This window comes from Bos mutus, chromosome 3, assembly GCF_027580195.1.
Source record: "Bos mutus isolate GX-2022 chromosome 3, NWIPB_WYAK_1.1, whole genome shotgun sequence".
Taxonomy (NCBI): domain Eukaryota; kingdom Metazoa; phylum Chordata; class Mammalia; order Artiodactyla; family Bovidae; genus Bos; species Bos mutus.
This window is the reverse complement of record NC_091619.1, coordinates 1,927,827-1,948,197: the sequence shown is the minus strand read 5'-3', so window position 1 is coordinate 1,948,197 and position 20,371 is coordinate 1,927,827. Positions and strand designations below refer to the sequence as shown.

Sequence of the window (20,371 nt, the reverse complement as noted above, 5' to 3'; positions counted from 1 at the left end):
TCATCAATGAAGTCCCAGAACAGTATATAAACAAAATTATTTTTTAAAAAAGTAATTGACTTTCTCAGATTTTCCGAGAATACTATATACTCTGTGAATAGAGGAATTTAAGAAAAGACACATTTTATAAAAGAGCAGGGAGAAGAAATTTTTCTTGCTCTGAAAGCAATGAACTCATTGATATTAGAGAACAAACAGACTGTGGAAGTCTGTCCTTCCACACTGCTGCCACTGATGCCCATTTGCCACCATTTACTTGAGTTACCATGACAACTCTCTTCAGGATTCAAGCCCACAGTTAAAGCTAGTCTGCTAGGTTAACCAAAGAAGGCACTGTTGTCATTCGATCCTTTTTATCTAGATTTCCTATCACCTGGATAAGGACAAATATAGGCTAATTAATGAAGCATTTCCTTTTTAAAAGCAAATTGTCACTCTCCTTTTTTGTAAATTTATGCTTTTCTTATAGAAATAATTTTATTCCTAAAAACAGTGAACAGATGAAATGTAGATTATGTCTGAAAAAATAAATTTGCCAAATGCTGCTGATTCTAAAAACAGTTTTCATGGAAGAAAATTAGATAATTGCATATTCAAAGGGGTGTATAAAATATTTCTTAACTTTAAATTTCTATTTTAGTAGAAATTTAGTAGAAATATCAAGGAAAAATATTTCCTGATTATTTTCAATGATTAAAAACAAACACGTTATGCACAATGGTAGTTAATACAAATTTGGCTTCATAATGTATTCTAATCTACTAAATACCATTATTTGATGGAGGTGAGGAGAGAAGCTCTCTAATCCTTCTTCCTAGCATGACAAATTCTTGAACTGTGTTCACTAAACCACTATTTGTGAATGTGCCCAGGATATGACACCATTGTTATGCTACTCTATCTAGAAATTTCGAAGGCATCTTCCATAATACATATAAATATTAATAGGAAAAAAGTTAATATACATATTTTACAATGTTTACCATAAACTGCAAACCAATTAGCTTGAACCAGTAGCAGCCTCACTTAAACAAAGCAATTTTTCAACATTAAGGATGTACAATTAAAAAATACTAAAATTAAGGCATCAAGTTAACTTTATCAACTTAATTTTGCCTTTTCTTGTCAAAATAGATTGTCAAAACTCAGAATTCAGAAGTCTGGTACTTTCAAAAATTCTTTGCTAAGTTTCTCATATTTTTGCTTGGAAATTGCTGCCATCTATTATAAAGTTTTACAAATTATTCTTCTTGATGCCAATAGCTAGAGTCAAAGAAAATGTGATGTAGATAACAGATTGGAAACCTATCATATTGGAAAACTGCCTGTTAAAGGTCCTTGAGCAATAATGCTAATGTAGCCTTGTTCTCCAACCAACCAATGGACACAAAAGGGCCAGGCTGCATAAGCAACATGAGAACCATGAAGAAGTGGGATCTGGGGCCCATTGGAGGATTATTTTTTCTGAACTTCCATAACCACATGTGCTACATACGTAAGTTGGAGGACCAGGATCCACACAAAATGTAGCTTCAAATCCAAGTCACAGAAGGATGTAGGAACCAACAGACTTACACATGGGACATTTATAATCTTTTCCATCATGTTTTTCTGTTTCTCCCATTATGGTAACAACACACATGGCTACAGTTTAGAAATACCCATGGCTGTTTTCATTGATGTCTTTCCTCTTCATACTAGGAAATGCTAGTGTTTTGAATTCTATAGGGTTCTGAGGTAACACTGAATTGATTTTCTGTCTTAAAACTGAATTTTTCACTACAGGAGGCAGAAGAGGCCTTCTGGAGTATGCCACAGTGATGTTATACTGCAGAGTTGAATTAACAAGACAGCTTATAGCTTATTGATTTCAATTTCCACCATTTTTCCTCTCTGCTGAGCTAATTTGGTATTATACAAAGCTGAATGCATTTCAACACATTGATACTTATCTCCATATTTCAGTGCTAGAATCTTCTGTGAACCCATTATGTGGATGCATAACAAAACAGCCATTAGCGGTCAAGCCATTCATCTGCCCATCTGACACCTTCAAAATGCCACTCTTCTTCCCCAGAAAGATGTTTTTTGATGAGTCAAATCCTGAAGCATATATCTGTGATGTAAAGGGAAATTATATTCACATATAATTCTAAAAGCAAATCTTGATATAGTGCTTTGTACTGACTGTGTATCAGAATTATCAATACTTTTACTCCTGGAACTATATCAGTTATTACAAAATTAATGAGACTTTCAGTCAACTGACCAATCTGAAACATTAATGTTGCTATCATGAGCATATTCAGTTACTGCTGCCTGGACCCAGTGCTATGCTATACTGGTCTTTGTGGCTTATTTCCTTTGTAACTTAAGGAGAACAAGCCATAACTACAGTGCTGGGCTTCATTCTATTTGCTTTATATCTTAAAAACAAAGCAAATAGACTTTTCCTTCTTCCTTTATCACCATTTGGGAGACAGTCTTTGCACGCTAAGGCAATGAGTTCACCATATTTTGTTGGTGCTTTGGATGGATGATTTTTTTGATCAGGGTATAACATGATTTGGCTGTGTTTTTCTAATCTTTGTTCACTGATCATGAGCCCTAGGATACTTTTACATTTTTTCATCTACTAGCTTCCTAAAAAGGATACGTCTTTAAAGAAAACAAATAGAAATGCTGTATAGAGCAAGGTAGTACAAGGAGGCAGAGTGGGTCATGGATCCTCCAAGCCCTGTCTGAATACACCACTCTCTTAGCCCCTCTGTGTGCCCCAATTTAGAAAATTTATATTTTCCAAAAGGTTCTTAAACAAACCAAATGGAGAAAACCAAGGAAAGTTTATTTGCAAAATACAGTACATTTCTAGCCAGGAAATTTCATAAAGCCTTAAAATTCAGAAAATATGATTCATTCTGTATCACACAAAACTTTTGTGCACTTGACCACAGGAGATCACAAGAAGCACCTCTGCTTCTTGATTAGTTGAGAAAAATGATTTTGGAAATGTAAGCAATCAGTTTTTAATATCTCTGTATTTTGTTTGTTTATTTTAAAGGCACGTATGTCCCCATTTCACTCCCCAGCAGCACACTGTGTATATGCCTCTGTGTATGTAATAGTGTGTGGCATTTAGGCATATGTGTGTGTTTATGAGAATACTACACTGGAATCTGCATTTTCAGGTATGGAGTGATGGTTGGAGAGAGGTTAATGTACATTAAAAATGGGCATATTCTGTTAATAATAGCAAATATTTAACCATAAGCTGCCCTAAGAAAGAATTACAGAAATAATTTTAAGTATTCCAAATTTAAATCTATAAATTATAAAGGTCTTTTAATGTATGACATGTGCTAGTTTGTTATGGTACTGTTAGTGATAAAAGCTAACTAGATTAATGTTCAGTAATAATATTCAATGGAAGAAATTTAAAAATTGAACACTAGAAAACTAATCTAGAGTTTTGACTTGAGAAAATATCATAAAATTTAAAGAAGAAAGATACAATGTCCTGCAAAATAGGTTACATGGAAACTAAAGAAATGAAATATTAATGAAACTGAAATTCCAGGAATAAAGAGACTAATACCTTGAGGAAACTGTAAAATTTCTACAGTAGTTATGATAGAAGAAGTTATCTTAAAACAAAACCAGACAAAATAAATGTTTCTAACTAAAATGGAATACATTGTATTATCTATGTTTCAAAAAAATATAGGCTTACAGTTTATAAGACAAAAATTGACAGAATCAAAATTAGCAAAGGAGAAATTCACAATCACGTAGAAGCTTAAAAAACAGATTAACAAAATGGACATAAGTGATAGCAGAATTAATACTTGATTTTTGTAGAGTCAGACAAGTATTTTCACAGAGTAAAAATTTATTGAAATATGCATTTATAATTTGTGCACTTTTTACATGAATTATTTATCATTAAAATATTTTTTGAATTAGAGTTCTTGTGAATATCCACATAATTAAAATTGAACTTTAATAATATGTTGTCCAAAAAACCAAAACATTTCAATAAGTTGTATTATCACATGATATCCTGCTCTTGTCTGCCTGCACACACATACGAGTTGTACACTAACCTAAATTTATCAATAGTATTTACTGATATGCTGCAAGCTAATATTAAATATCTGAGCTTTTGCCTCATTTATATTGAGTCATGAAAACAATTTTGTGAGCATTCACAGTATGATAAATATGGACTAACTACTCTGGAGCTATTTCTTTATAGCCATGAAGTAAGAAGGAATTATGGGAATTTAAAAAAGAATGAGTAGAAGGAAGTAGTAGACAAGAAATACATACAAATCTTTAATATATTTTGTGCTGAAAAGGGGGAACTATAGAGTTCGGCAGAATTAATAGAAACAATTTGAAGGAAAACCCTGTGTATATTGTTGGATAATACTTGGGACTCTTCCATCTTCTTTAGTATGGCATACTTCTAACTTACATATTTTCATGAAAATGGATCTATTTTCTATTCATTAATTTGTTCACAATAATTAACATGTCAGTAAGGCTCTTTTGACATCGTCCTATTTCTTGTGTTTTTGAAAGCTGCCGCTGCTGCTGCTAAGTCACTTCAGTCATGTCCGACTCCGTGCGACCCCATAGACGGCAGCCCACTAGGCTCCCCGGTCCCTGGGATTCTCCAGGCAAGAACACTGGAGTGGGTTGCCATTTCCTTCTCCAATGCATGAAAGTGAAAAGTGAAAGTGAAGTCGCTCAGTCGTGTCCGAGTCTTCGCAACCCCATGGACTGCATGCAGCCTACCAGGCTCCTCCGCCCATGGGATTTTCCAGGCAAGAGTACTGGAGTGGGGTGCCATTGCCTTCTCCCATGTTTTTGAAAGGATGAGGTCCAATCAAAGGTGAGTGTACCTTTATATGATATTCTTCCAATTCCACACCTAAATGGAGGCTGACTGGTTAATTCACAATGATGACAAGAAAAGAGGTAACAGTGGTCACCAGAACTTGAAGTCTTCTTTGGAGCACTGATTCTCTTTTGATCTGAAAATATGATGAGAAAAAAGTGCAATCACATTCTGATACTGATTCCTGGGAAAAAGAAAGAGTGCCTGTGGAACTCATTTGCCCTTAGTATTTTTCTTCGGATCTTTATAATAATCCCTTCCAGAGAAGTTGAAAGAACATTTAAGAATGCAGAGACCCAGGAAAAAGGAAGACCCCTACTGCACCTGGCAGAGGTGAGTTGAGGGTCACTGAGGTTTGGGTAGAAACTATTCATTTTTTATGTTCGGCATGAGACACACTCTAAAGATTCAAATAATGAAGACTTGGGCAGCCTTAAATTTTGGCATTGGAATAGAATTTATGTGAAAGCTCCATCTTTGGGGTTCTGGGCTTTTCACGCTTAAAATCAGAAATAATATCTATTATTCAGACTTTACAACTGTCCAAGACATAAATACTTACAAGTTTCCTTCCTACCAGTCTTATTTCTAGATTTTTCTAGCTTTAATATGATGCTGGGAAAGATTGAGGGCAGGAGGAGAAAGGGGCAACAGAGGATAAGATGGTTGGTTGACATCACCGAGTCAATGGGGATGAATTTGAGTAAACTCTGGAAGGTAGTGGACATGGAAGCCTGGTGTGCTGCAGTCCATGGGGTTGCAAAGATTTTGACATGACATAGCAACTGAAAAACAGCAACAATATTTTTCTAAGCCTAATCCAAACTTATTAATTAAAAAGTGGCCATTATTTTCAAGTGATCAATGCATGCTAGGGTTATGAAACACAAAATGTTGATCCTGCTCTAATAGAAGTTCACAATCTTATGAAGTTAAATAACAAGTTATAATAAAAACATAGTAAGGATGACGGTAGAAACCCTCTGTAGGATATATATGAGAATAAATGTGTGTGTGTGTGTGTGTGTGTGTGTGTGTGTGTGTGTATGCGCGCGTAAATGTAGGGAGGGAGATGAAACCACAGTAACTCTTGTAGGGCTTCTGATAGGGATCAATGCCTGTGCTGAAACTTGAGGAAAGTCTAGGAGTTAGTTAAGTGAAGAAGAGTAAGCAGGTCTTCTAGGAAGAGGGTTAATATTCACAAAAGCAACAATCCAGGAGAAATCAGGGTGAACTCTGAAAACTGTGACAGTGCAGCATAAGAGAGTGACAGATGGGGTAGACTGCATGTGCAGATTTAAAGTTCAGGAAACATACCTCTGCTGGCGATACAGACTCGAAAGAACTGAAAAACTGTGGAGGGTGTGCGTTCATCAACAATAAGGCAGGACATGATTTTAGGGACCACAGCAGGAAACTGGAACACACAGTCTTTTAGGGAATGGGTCAAGAAGGTGAGTTTATAACACATAAAATAAGAAAGTTTTATAACAAAACACCTGAGAGGAAGCTTCTATTCAGAAAGAAGGTAAACCTGGAGAAGGTGGTTTCATGAGAGCCAAAGGAGACAGTCTTCAAGTAGTAGTAATCAGTAGTTTCTAATGCCAAAGTGAAGTTATAAAGACTGAAACTTTTCCATTGTTTTGCAGTTAACATATCAGTGATACATGGGACAGAATGGCTTCTGTATAGGAGAGAGAAAGCAGTCATATAGCAAATGATTGAGGAGTGAAAAGATCTAAATGAGATATTGTTAATATTCTTTCAGAAAGCTTTTCAAGGTAGGAAATTACTAATAAATATTGAGTGATATTAATACTCTGATATATTAATTCTTTCAATACTCATAATTTTGCACTAATATTTTTCCCAGAAGATTCTGAGGTTCAGAGAGAGATTATATAACTTGCTTATTTGCTCAAGTGGCAGAATGAGAATTCAGACTCAGAATGTCTGATTTGAACCCATGTTACTAATTATCATTTTGTATTATCTCTCAAATAAAAAGATTAATGATGTAGACAAGTTTTCAGTTATTTTGAATCTGGAAAAAGTCAAAACACAAAAATACCAGGTAACCAAAATACCATTTACATTTACACTGCATTGATTTCCTTCTCTATTAGTTGGGTGTACCATCTTCCTCATTCACAGATAGCTCTTCTGGGGACATGGAAGATGGAAATCTATCAGCAGTGACTGAATTTATCTTCACTGGGTTCCCCTGATTCCAAGATCGTGGCCTCCTATACTTTGTTCCTCTACTCTTAATCTACACCTTTATTATAGTTGGGAACCTATTGATCTTTGCTGTAAGACTGGATACCTGTCTCCACAATCCCATGTATAATCCCATCAATATCTTCACATTTCTTGGGATGTGGTATACCACAGCTGCTATTCCTAAGATTCTCTCCAATCTGACCAGCAGTCAAAAGACCATCTCTCATTGGCTGCCTCTTGCAGATGTACTTCTTCCATCCATTTGGAAACACTGCAGGAGCCTTGCTGACTGTCATGGCCATTGACAGGTATGTTGCCACCTCAGCCCACTCCATTACCTAACCATCATGACTCCCCGACTACATGCTCAGCTCTCTGCAGGCTCTTGTATATTTGGTTTCCTCATCCTTTTACCTGAGATTATGTGGATTTTTACCCTACCTTTCTGTGGTTCCAACTAAACCCATCAGATCTTCTGCTCTGTGATTTCACACTTTTATTAAATTTAGACTGCACAAATACCTCTGTGATCTTGGTGCAAGAAGTGATTCATGCTCTTGCTATTCTAATAACAGGTTTGATTATTTCTCTCTCTTACATCAGAATTATCCCTTCATCCTGGGTATCCCTTCAGTTGAGGGTTGTAAAAAGGCCTTTTCTACGTGTGCAGCACACATTTCCATCTTCATGCTGTTTTTTGGCAGTGTGGCTCTCATGTATCTTAAATTCTTTGCTACACCATTCTGGGACACCACCATTGCGCTGACATTCTCTGTGCTTGCTCCCTTTTTCAATCCCATTATATATAGCTTGAGAAATAAGGACATGAAAGATGCTGTTAAGAAGCTCCTTTGCTCCCCAAAAGGTGTTTAATATATCTGGTAAGTAATTTAGACTGCAGTCCTGTATACAAATGGAACTTCTTCACAAAATATTAAGCCCAAAGAGACTAGAATTTCAAAGAATAATACAATTAGTCTAGTTTTCTTCCCCATGACCTAGTGAACAGACTGGTAAAGAAAGTCTTCTGAGGATTTACAGAGATGACAGCAATATCAATTCTACTTCTGAATTTCTTGAGTCAGTGTAATTTTTAGTATAATACATGCAATTTGATAATAAATATATTAGAATTATGTACTAAAATGTATTATTTCTACTATGTATTTATAATCATCAGTTTAATTATGGTAAACTGCTTCATTGATTGAACATGCAAATTATTTTTCCATTTTGTTTCTCTATTGTTTGCTTCTCTGTATTGTTTTTTAACTATTACCACTGGTGGCTCAGATAATAAAGAATCCCACTGCAATGCAGGAGACTCAGGTTCCATCCCTGGGTGGGGAAGATCCTCCGGAGGAAGAAATGTAAACCCACTCCAGTATTCTTGCCTAAAAACTCCCATGTGCAGAAGAGCCTGGTGAGCTACAGTCCAAAGAGCTGTGAAGAGTCAGACATGACTGAACATGCATACACACATTCTTATAAATATGGCAATTATAATTTTCTTGCATAAAGTCCTTTTCAATTTCAAAAACTTCTGTTTCAAGATAAATTTCAAGAAGTTGAATTATTAAAAGCAGATGTGAAAGTATGTTCATAGCTTTTGGTAAAAAATATTGATTTGGTAAATGGTTGCACAAATAATGCCTTAGTGCAGCACTTTTGTTACAACTTCAGTAGTACGGCAACTGAGGTATATATCAAATAAAAGTCTAGTTATTCTGTGAAAAATATCAATCCTGTCACTGGCAAGCTGAACTTGCAGTACAACTATAAAAAGGAAATGTGATAAATTGGGTCATTCGTCCCAATTCTTCACATCCCCGTTACAGATCCATAATTTTGCGATGAATGGATTCATGGTAAGTACCATTTGCTTTCCTGCCCCACAGATTTGGTTTGGGCTTTTCCTTTAATTGACTTGGGAAAGCAATGAATATTATAGATACTGAATATGTACCTTTACAGTCAGGTTTACTTCAGATAACTGCTCCCCTTTCATCACTGGACTCACACGAAACCATGTCTCTGAGAGTCAGTGGTTCAGAGAATGAGAGACACATGGAGCTGACCTGAACTGTAACTTGCTTGAAGCCTTGTGTTTGAAGTCCACAACCCAGATCTCAGAGTCTGAAGTTGAGCATAGCTCTCACTATTGCAACTGACTAACAGACTTCTAAGTGTGAGGATAAATGATTATTACTTTAATATCCATGTCTGAAACAGTTAATAAGTTACATACACTGCCGTGTGTGGGCTTTGTCTGACATTGTACCATCCTGAGATTGCAGAAATTAATAACTAATGCTTCTTATCTGTGGCTAAGGCAATGGCACCCCACCCAGTACTCTTGCCTGGAAAATCCCATGGATGGAGAAGCCTGGCAGGCTGCAGTCCATGGGGTTGCTAAGAGTTGGGCATGACTGAGAGAGTTCACTTTCACTTTTCACTTTCATGCATTGGAGAAGGAAATGGCAACCCACTCCAATGTTCTTGCCTGGAGAATCCCAGGGACAGAGGAGCCTAGGGGGCTGCCATCTATGGGGTCGCACAGAGTCGGACATGAATGAAGCGACTTATTAGCAGCAGCAGCAGCAGCTTCTTATCTGAATCTTAAAATATTCTTTTGGGTTACAAGTATTTTAACACTGTATTGGTTATAATCTTTTAATATAATTCTATAATTCCCAGAAAGATTATGTACATCAAATGTGCAATTATTTAACAACACTGCCTATTATTTTGTATGTCAAAGAACTTTTACGCATCAAAGGGATTTGAGATCATTTAGACAATGGCACCCCATTCCAGTATTCTTGCCTGGAAAATCCCATGGATGGAGGAGCCTGGTAGGCTGCAGTTCATGGGGTTGCTAAGAGTCGGACACGACTGAGCAACTTCCCTTTCACTTTTCACATTCATGCATTGGAGAAGGAAATGGCAACCCACTCCAATGTTCTTGCCTGGAGAATCCCAGGGACGGGGGAGCCTGGTGGGCTGCCATATATGGGATTGCACAGAGTCGGACATGACTGAAGTGACTTGGCAGCAGCAGCAGAAATAAAGCAGGGGCTGAGTAGCGGAATGTAAAAAGATGCAAGGCAGTCATTCTTTGGAAGCTACATTCTCCTTACCATTTTTCTTCATTGTGTGTGCGGCTTACAGGCATCTTGCACCTGACATGTGCTTGAAAAACAAGTTATGAAATTAAATCTTTATGAAATTTTATCTTTCAAGGTGAGATAAAAGCTAAAAACCTCTTTAAACTATGTGGAAAAAACAAAGATGTATTGGTAACAGAAAGAAGAATTTTAACAAGTAGAAAACAAGTCAACTTTTATTCTTGTTACTTGTCATATGTACATGAGCAAAATGTTTTGTGTTAGTCCAGACATAGTACAAAATTCATACTAATTCTATGTGATATTCTTTAACTAGAAATTGCTGTATTAGGAAAATTGGTGAATGTGTCCTTGTCTGAAATTATAGTACCACTTCTTACAGCATACTTATTTAGTTTATTTTGAGTAAGGAAAGTCATTACATTTAAAGAAATGAAGGAAATGGATTGCATTTTGTTAATCTTTTTCATTCTCAGAAATTTTAGTGAGTAAATGGACAAAAATGAAAACAATCTTAATAACAGTAACATTAAACAATTAAATTGACATAATTAACCAAAGCACTGGCTATAAATTTCAATACAGAACTAAAGGTGGAGTATATGGAAGGCCAATCGATTTTCCTAAATTTGGCTGACTGACTTAGAAACAGATAAGAAATAGGATATGACTATATCCCTCATTTGATTATTTTACCAATCTCCTCTCCTCTACTGCATTCAGTTCAGATCAATTCAGTCACTCAGTCCTGTCTGACTATTTGTGAGCCCATGGACTGCAGCACTCCAGGCTTCCCTGTCAATCACCAACTTCCGGAGCTTACTCAAACTCATGTCTATCAAGTCAGTGATGCCATCCAACCATCTCATCCTCCATCCTTCCTTTCACCTCCCGCCTTCAATCTTTCCCAGCAAATGAGTCTTTTAAAATGAGTCTGTTCTTTGCATCAGGTGGCCAAAGTATTGGCATTTCAGCTTCAGCATCAGTCCTTCCAATGAATATTCAGGACTGATTTCCTTTAGGATGGACTGATTGGATCTCCTTGCAGTTCAAGAAACTCTCAAGAGTCTTCTCCAATACCATAGTTCAAAAGCTTCAATTCTTCAGCGCTCAGCTTTCTTTATAGTCCAACTCTCACATCCATACATGACTACTGGAAAAACTGTAGTTTTGACTACAAGGACCTTTGTTGGTAATGTCTCTGCTTTTTAATGTGCTGTCCACATTGACCATAGCTTTTCTTCCAAGAAGTAATCATCTTTTAGTTTCAGTGTTGCAATAACCATCTGCAGTGATTTTGGGCCCCCCAAAATAAAGTCTGTCACAGTTTCCACTGATTACCCATCTATTTACCATGAAGTGATGGGACTGGATGCCATGATCTTAGTTTTCAGATTCCAGCTTATGCTTCATCCAGACTGGCATTTTGCATGATATACTCTGCATATAAGTTGAATAAGCAGAGTGACAATATACAGCCTTGACATACTCCTTTCCCAATTTGGAACAAGTCTGTTGTTCCATGTCCAGTTCTAACTGCTGCTTCTTGACCTGCATAGTAAGGAGGCAGTAAGGTGGTCTGGTATTCACATCTCTTTATGACTTTTCTACAGTTTGCTGTGATCCACATAGTCAAAGGCTTTGGCATAGTCAATAAAGCAGAAGTAGATGTTTTTATGGAACTCTTGCTTTTTTGATGATCCAACAGATTTGATCCAATTTGATTTCTGGTTCCTCTGACTTTTCTACAACCAGCTTGAACATCTGGAAGTTCATGGTTCACGTATTGCTGAAGCCTGGCTTGGGGTATTTTAAGCATTACTTTGCTAGTGTGTGAGATGAGTGCAGTTGTGCAGCAGTTTGAACATTCTTTGACATTGCCTGTCTTTGGGATTGCAATGAAGACTGATGTTTTCCAGTCCTGTGGTCACTGCTGAGTTTTCCAAATTTGCTGGCATATTCAGTGCAACACTTTCACAGCATCATCTTTTAGGATTTGAAATAGCTCAACTGGAATTCCATTACCTCTACTAGCTTTGTTCATAGTGATGCTTCCTAAGGCCCACTTGACTTTGTACTCCAGAATATCTGGGTCTAGATGAGTGATCACACCGTCATGGTTATCTGGGTCATGAAGATCTTATTTGTATAGATCTTCTGTGCATTCTTGCCACCTTTTCTTAATATCTTCTGCTTCTATTAGGTCCGTACCATTTCTGTCATTTATTGAGCCCATGTTTGCATGAAATGTTCCCTTGGTGTCTCTAATATTCTTGAAGAGATCGCTAGTCTTTTCCATTCTATTGTTTTCCTCTGTTTCTTTGTGTTGATCCCTGAGGAAGACTTTCTTATCTCTCCTTGCTATTCTTTGGAACTCTGTATTCAAATGGGTGTATCTTTCCTTTTCTCCTTTGCCTTTAGCTTCTCTTCTTTTCTCAGCTATTTGTAAGGCCTCCTCAGACAACCATTTTGCCTTTTGGCATTTCTTCTTCTTGTGGATGGTCTTGATCCCTGCCTCTTGTACAATATCATGAACATCAGTCCATAGTTCTTCAGGCACTCTGTCTATTAGTTCTAATCCCTTGAATCTATTTGTCACTTCTACTGTATAATCTTAAGGGATTTGATTTAGGTCATACCTGAATGATCTAGTGGTTTTTCCTACTTTCTTCAATTTAAATCTGAATTTGGCAATAAGGAGTTCATGATCTGAGCCACAGTCAGCTCCTGGTCTTGCTTTTGCTGCCTGTATAGAGGTTCTCCATTTTTGCTGCAAATCATATAATCAATCTGATTTTGGTATTGACCACCTGGTGATATCCATGTGTAACGTCTTATCTTGTGTTGTTGGAAGAGGGTGTTTACTATGATCAGTGCATTCTCTTGACACAACTCTGTTAGCTGTTGACCTGCTTAATTTTGTACTCCAAGGCCAAACTTGCCTGTTACTCCAGGAAGCTCTTGATTTCCTACTTTTGCATTCCAGTCCCCTATAATGAAAAGGACATCTTTTTTTAGGGTGTTAGTCCTAGAAGGTGTTGTAGGTCTTCATAGAACCATTCAACTTCAGCTTCTTCAGCATTACTGGTTGGAGCATAGGCTTGGATCACTGTGATATTGAATGGTTTGCCTTGGAAACGAACAGAGATCATTCTGTCATTTTTGAGATTACATTCAAGTACTGCATTTCAGACTCTTGTTGACTATGATGGCTACTCCATTTCTTCTAAGGGATTCCTGTCCACAGTAGTAGATATAATGGTCATCTGATTTAAATTCACCCATCCCAATCCATATTAATTCACTGATTCTTAAAATGTCAGTGTTCACTCTTGCCATCACTGGTTTGACCACATCCAACTTGCTTTGATTCATGGACCTGATATTCCAGGTTCCTGTGTAATATTCAGAGAAGGCAATGGCAACCCACTCCAGTACTCTCACCTGGAAATTCCCATGGACAGAGGAGCCTGGAAGGCTGCAGTCCATGGGGTCACTCATGACTGAGTGACTTCACTTTCAGTTTTCACTGTCATGCATTGGAGAAGGAAATGGCAACCCACTCCAGTGTTCTTGCCTGGAGAATCCCAGGGATGGGGGAGCCTGGTGGCCTGCCATCTATGGGGTGGCACAGAGTCAGACACAACTGAAGTGACTTAGCAGCAGCAGCACCTATGCAATATTACTCTTTACAGCATTGGGCTTTACTTCCATCACCAGTTACATCCACAACTCGGTGTTGTTTTGCTTTGACACTGTCTCTTCATTCTTTTTGGAGTTATTTCTCCACTGATCTCCCATAGCGTATCGAGCACCTACAGACCTGGGGAGTTCATCTTTCAGTGTCTTATCTTTTTGTCTTTTAATACTGTTCATGGGGCTCTCAAGGCAAGAATACTGAAGTGGTTTGCCATTCCCTTCTCCAGTGGACCATGTTTTTTCAGAACTCTCCACAATCACTGGTCCATCTTGGGTGGCCCTACATGACCTGGCTCATAATTTCATTGAGTTAGACAAGGCTGTGGTCCATGTGATCAGTTTGGTTTGTTTTCTGTTATTGCGGTTTTCATTCTGTCTGCCCTCTGATGGAGAAGGATAAGAGCCTACGGGAAGCTTCCTGATGGGAGAGACTGATTGAGGGGGAAACTCTTCTGGTCTTGTTCTGATGGGTGGGGCCATGCTCTTTAATCCAATTTTCTGTTGATGGGCAGGGTTGTCTTCCCTCCCTGTTGTTTGATCTGAGGCCAAATTATGGTGGAGGCAATGACAATAATAATGACCTCCTTCAAAAGGTCCCATGCATGCACTGCTGCACTCAGTGTCCCCGACCCTGCAGCAGGCCAACCCTGACCCATGCCTCCAGTGGGGACTTCTGGACACTCACAGGCAAGTCTGGGTCAGTCTCTTGTGGGGTCACTGCTCTTTTCTCCTGGGTCCTAGTGCACACAAGATTTTGTTTATGCCCTCCAAGAGTCTGTTTCCCCAGTCCTGTGTAAGTTCTGGCAGCTCTATGGTGGGGTTAATGGTGAACTCCTCCAAGAGGGTTTATGCCATACCCAGGTCTGCTGCACCTAGAGCCCCTGTCCCTGCGGTAAGCCCCTGCTGACCTGCACCTTCACAGGAGACACTCAAACACAGTTCTGGCTCAATATCTGTGGGGTGTCTGGGTCCTGGTGCACACAAGGTTTGTTTGAGCCCTCTGAGCATCTCTGGTGGGTAAGGGATTTGATTCTAAACTTGATTTCACTCCTCCTACCATCTTGCTGGGACTCCTCCTTTGCCCTTGGACATGGGGTATCTTTTATTGGTGAGATTCAACATTCCCCAGTGATGGCTGTTCAGCAGAGAGTTGCAGTTTTGGAGTTCTTGCAGATGAGCACATATCCTTCTACTCTGCCATCTGCATTAACATTCTTCAAATGTGACTCTTGGAATTTCAGCTTTTGATTTATTTAAAAGTTAATCCAATGAGAAGTACCATAAAAAAGAAAGTTAAACAAATAAACAGAAACACACTTATTGCAATATCTCAGACTCCTGGATTATCTCATTTGTCCTGGATTTGAGTTACCTCAGATTGGGCTTCTCCTAATTACCAACTTGAACATTTTTCCTAATTGGAACTATTGTAAGAAGGATTGTTTTCCTACTTATTTTAAATCACTTGTGTATTATTCTCAGGAGAGTCCATCTTCCTATTCTAGCTAGGCTTAGGAAGACAGACAGGTGCACACAAAGGGGCAGGATAGAAGGAGAGAGCTCCATAGGGAGAGTCAGATCTCTTTATCACTGGCTGATGAAGGAAATATAGTTTAGGTGGAAGACTCAGGGTATAAACATAGCAGAAGAGCAAAGGAAGCTTGGCTCAGTAGCTCTGTATGGTTGACCACATTAGGGTACGGAAAGATAGAGTCTTCATCCATGTTTATTCCAAGTTCGGAACCCAACAGCAGCAAGGTCAGTAAATCAGCTAATTTGGGGGAGTTGGGAGATATCTAGGGAAAGGAAAACATTTACACAGGACAATAGACAGCCCTAGTGTCCATGTAGAAACTGTAAGTAACTATTGGTAAGCCTGGGCAAGGAGGAATCAGGAACTTCCCCTGCATTGCAAGCAGATTCTGTACTGTCTGAACTACCAGGGAAGCCCTGTTATAAGCAAGTTAGTACAAAGCATAAATGTTTCAGTTGCTAAATTTCCCAAGAAATAGGAGCCATACAAGTGGGGCCAAAGCTTATCAGATAGCTTTAAAACAAGTGAGCATTGTGATTGATTTCTGAAATGTTTCAGGAATCAAGTGAGATTTCCAGTTTGTTGTGAGGCATTGATATCATTGACAATTGTACTAGACTTTACTGAGATTTGGAAAAGACAGAGAAGTGTTCATTGGGAAAAATCTAAGTTTTTCTTTTTGATTTCCATCTCTCTTATCTTTCTTCTACTTAGCCACATCTTTTCAGCAGAATGAGTAATTAGTTCTGCTCAGAGTCTGGGTCTTCTCAGAGGCCCTTTCTTGAATGAGTAGACTGGTTCAGTTTGTAGGACCCTGTCTTAAAGGCAATAGTCACAATATGTAGGGACTGCTACTGGGGGCATCAAGTCTTATGGGAAAGATCAGATATGTATATGAAAAATCAAGAACACTTGAAAAAACTTAAAAGGAAAAGATATATAGACATATAAATATTACAGGAAATAGAGTGATTTCTATTATGTGTGGAATTATCTTGTTAAAATTGGAAAAGACACATGTATTGGGCTGGCCAAAAGTTCTTTTGGGCTTTTCCCATAACATCTTCTGGAAAAATCTGAATGATTTTTTTGGTTAACCCAATAGAATTTGGCTAATTTAAAGAGAAGATAGAACTTGTAAAGAACAAGAGGATATTTCATGCAGGGGAGATTTCTTTCAGGAATTCTGAGACCAGAAACTGAAAGTGACATGCTTGGACTAACAGCAGGTTTAATAAATCGGATTGGAAATGAACAATTTTTCATAGCAACAGTAGACAAAATGGCTTTGTTTTCTGCTGAAATAACAAAAATGTCATTTACAGTACAATACTAAATATGATGTAGTTGAGAGCTTTATGGGCCTTGGTCACATAATTGGGCATCCTGGTGGCTCAGATGGTAAAGAATCTCCCTGTAATACAGACACCTGGGTTCAATCCTTGGTAGGGAAGGTCTCCTGGAGAAGGAAATGGCTCCAGTATTCTTGCTTGGAGAATTCCATGGAGAGAAGAGCCTGGCAGGCTACAGTCCAAGGGATCACAAAGAGTCAGACATGTCTGAGCATTTAACATGTTCATTTTCAGTCACATAATCAATGAACAAATGCATCTATAGATAATATAAATAAGAGAACATTAATAATGTACCCTTTCCTAACATACCATAACATTATTAATCAATGACAGACAAAAGTGAAGCTAATTTTTTTTCCTTTTGCAGTGATTAAAAATTTTATCCTAGATGATCTGAGATTTTTTTTCCTTTTAAAGAAAAAACAATTTAGAGGAAGAACATGGTGACTTAAGTATAGGTATGGAAGGGGAGTCACATGAGTAAACTGATGTTATAGCAAGATCAGTCTTGAGGAAATAGAGGGATTTATGAAAATACTCACATTGGAAGTAGAAACATTTGGTAATCTATTACAATAGTGTAGGCATTATTACTAAGCATCAAATTAGGGGTAAGATAAAAGAAATAAAATGTATTGGTAATATGACAGAAAAAAGTTAAGCAGACTTCGATGATTAAGTTTGAGACATAAGAAGACAATAGATGCAAAAATGTGTAAAGTTGGTATTTAGAAGAACCAAGAAATAAGAAGGTCAGCAAGGGAAACTGGTTGAGTGCTGAGTATAAGTATGGTATATTAATTTACTAAAGCTTTTATAACAAAGTATCAGACTAAGTGACTTGAACAACAAGAATTTGTTTTCTCACAGTTCTGAAAGCTAGGAAGTCTGACATCAAGATTTTGGCAGAGTTGATTCCTTTCAAGGCCTTTCTTCTTGGCTTGTAGGTGACTGCCTTTTCCTTCACTTTTCTCAGGATGAAGACCAGTAAGCTATGTTTTAACAAGCCCTCCAAGTGATCCTGATGCCTGATAAATTTTGAGAATTATTAATCTAATCTATTGGGTGTGCTTTCTGATTGAATTTTTTTCCACACTCCAATTTTAGTTGTAAGCATCTATGGAATATGGAATATTCCTTATTCTTCTACACTCCCAAGGCAGGGATTTATCCAGATGCTGGTATTTTGTAAGTGTACTTACTCTATGATGAGTAGTAGACATCACCTAGAAAGTTTGAATGCAGTAGGATTTGAAAACCTCATTTCTCACCTGGAGATGGAGAATGCCAATCAAACCACTGCTCATGAGTTTATCTTCTCTGCTTTCCCTTATTCCTGGAGAGATTCTGTCATCTGTTTTGTTCTACTGCTCTTCATTTATGCATTCATTGTTGTTGGAAATGTGGTCATCATCACAGTGGTCCAGCTGAATATTCATCTCCACACTCCCATGTACTTCTTTATCAGTGCCCTTTCTTTCCTGGAGATCTGGTATACCACAGCTACCATACCAAAGATGCTCTCTTGCCTGCTTTGTGAGAAGAGCATTTCCTTAAATGGCTGTCTCCTGCAGATGTATTTCTTCCATTCCACAGGCATCAGTGAGGTTTGTCTCTTGACAGCTATGGCCTTTGACCGCTACCTGGCCATCTGCAGCCCTCTTCATTACCCTACTATCATGACCCCAAAGCTGTGTGCCTGGCTGACTTTAGGTTGCTGTGTTTGTGGTTTTGCCACACCCCTTCCTGAGATTGCCTGGATCTCCACACTGCCATTTTGTGGCTCTAATCACCTGGAGCATATCTTTTGTGACTTCCTCCCAGTACTACGCCTGGCCTGCACAGACACACAAGCTATCCTTATGATTCAGGTAGTGGATGTTGTCCATGCAGTGGAGATTATTACAGCTGTGATGCTCATCTTCATGTCCTACATTGGTATCGTGGCTGTAATTCTACGTATCCGTTCCACTGAGGGCCGTCGCAAGGCCTTTTCCACGTGCGTCTCCCACCTTACTGTATTTCTGCTCTTCTTTGGCAGTGTGGCTCTCATGTACCTACGCTTCTCTGCCACCTACTCCTTATTCTGGGATACAGCCATTGCTCTGGCCTTTGCAGTTGTGTCCCCATTTTTCAACCCCATTATCTATAGCTTGAGGAATAAAGAGATAAAGGAAGCCATAAAAAAGCACATGAGTCAAGCTAACATCTTTTTTTCATAAGACCGGGGACCTCAAATAACATCTAGTGTTTGGGAGTCTATATAATTGTTAGAGTCTTTTTATCCTCAACTCTCTTCCATCTGTCTTTTTCTGTCAGTCTTTGGTTGAAACTGGTTTCCCGAAGGTCATCAATAAACAAAATTCACTAATAACTGAATTCTATAGTTTTTTTCAACCTTTATTCAATTTGATACTTTTTTTTTTTTCATTATTAGATCACTATTTTTTTTTTTTTTTACTGGTCAACATGCCTAATAATTTATAATGTTCAAAAATTCTAAAGTTGGTGTAATTCAGGCTATGTAACATTAAATAATTCATGGGATAATTTAGAATGTGAACTCTTCTCCAAAGTATCAAGTTTGGTGATCAAGATTCATGTAAAAATAGTAAATAGAGTAAAAGTATTATTTTTTGTTTGTTTGTTTGTTTTTGCTTTTTAAATTTTTTTTTTCCACCACAGGTATACATGTGTTCCCCATCCTGAACCCTCCTTCCTCCTCCCTCCCCATACCATCCCTCTGGGTCGTCCCAGTGCACCAGCCCCAAGCATCCAGCATCGTGCATTGAACCTGGACTGGCATCTCGTTTCATACATGACATTTCACATGTTTCAATGCCATTCTCCCAAATCTTCCCACCCTCTCCCTCTCCCACAGAGTCCATAAGCCTGTTCTATACATCAGTGTCTCTTTTGCTGTCTCGTATAGAGGGTTATCGTTACCAACTTTCTAAATTCCATATATATGCGTTAGTATACTGTATTGATGTTTTTCCTTCTGGCTTACTTCACTCTGTATAATAGGCTCCAGTTTCTGTGGAGATTCCTTAAAAAACTGGAAATAGAACTGCCTTATGATCCAGCAATCCCACTGCTGGGCATACACACTGAGGAAACCAGAAGGGAAAGAGATACGTGTACCCCAATGTTCATCACAGCACTGTTTATAATAGCCAGGACATGGAAGCAACCTAGATGTCCATCAGCAGATGAATGGATAAGAAAGCTGTGGTACATATACACAATGGAGTATTACTCAGCCATTAAAAAGAATACATTTGATACATTTTGAATCAGACTTTGTTGACTAGGTTTTCCGCTACTCGATTTCTCCTAGATAAACTTAACTTGTGGAAATAATTGGGATAAAAATTTAATTTTAATACAGTCAAGACGTATGATTATAAGATATGGTAACTGAGCAACCATCTTCATAAGACTAATTCTCTCTATGGTATTTATAATGAATATACTCGAAGAATAATCCTAATTTCTAATCAAGTGTTCATGTGTTGATAAATAACAG

General features: G+C 38.0%; 1 protein-coding gene and 2 pseudogenes across 1 annotated transcript; 2 read left to right on the top strand and 1 right to left on the bottom strand.

The window, feature by feature from the left end:
- Positions 1 to 1,308: 1,308 nt before the first annotated feature.
- LOC102271358 (E3 ubiquitin-protein ligase pellino homolog 1 pseudogene) lies at positions 1,309 to 2,563 on the bottom strand (annotated as a pseudogene).
- A 4,481-nt stretch (positions 2,564 to 7,044) lies between these two features.
- Positions 7,045 to 7,999, top strand: LOC102271073 (olfactory receptor 6K3-like; annotated as a pseudogene).
- Positions 8,000 to 18,119: 10,120 nt separating this feature from the next.
- On the top strand, positions 18,120 to 19,064 carry OR6K2 (olfactory receptor family 6 subfamily K member 2). The gene has a single exon (XM_005901105.2). It carries the CDS (start codon positions 18,120 to 18,122, stop codon positions 19,062 to 19,064), a length of 945 nt encoding a protein of 314 aa, XP_005901167.1.
- The last annotated feature ends 1,307 nt before the right edge of the window (positions 19,065 to 20,371 follow it).

What these genes read in the sequence shown, in the direction of transcription:
- OR6K2 (XM_005901105.2), top strand. Translation starts at nt 18,120, where the DNA reads ATGGAGAATGCCAATCAAACCACTGCTCATGAGTTTATCTTCTCTGCT.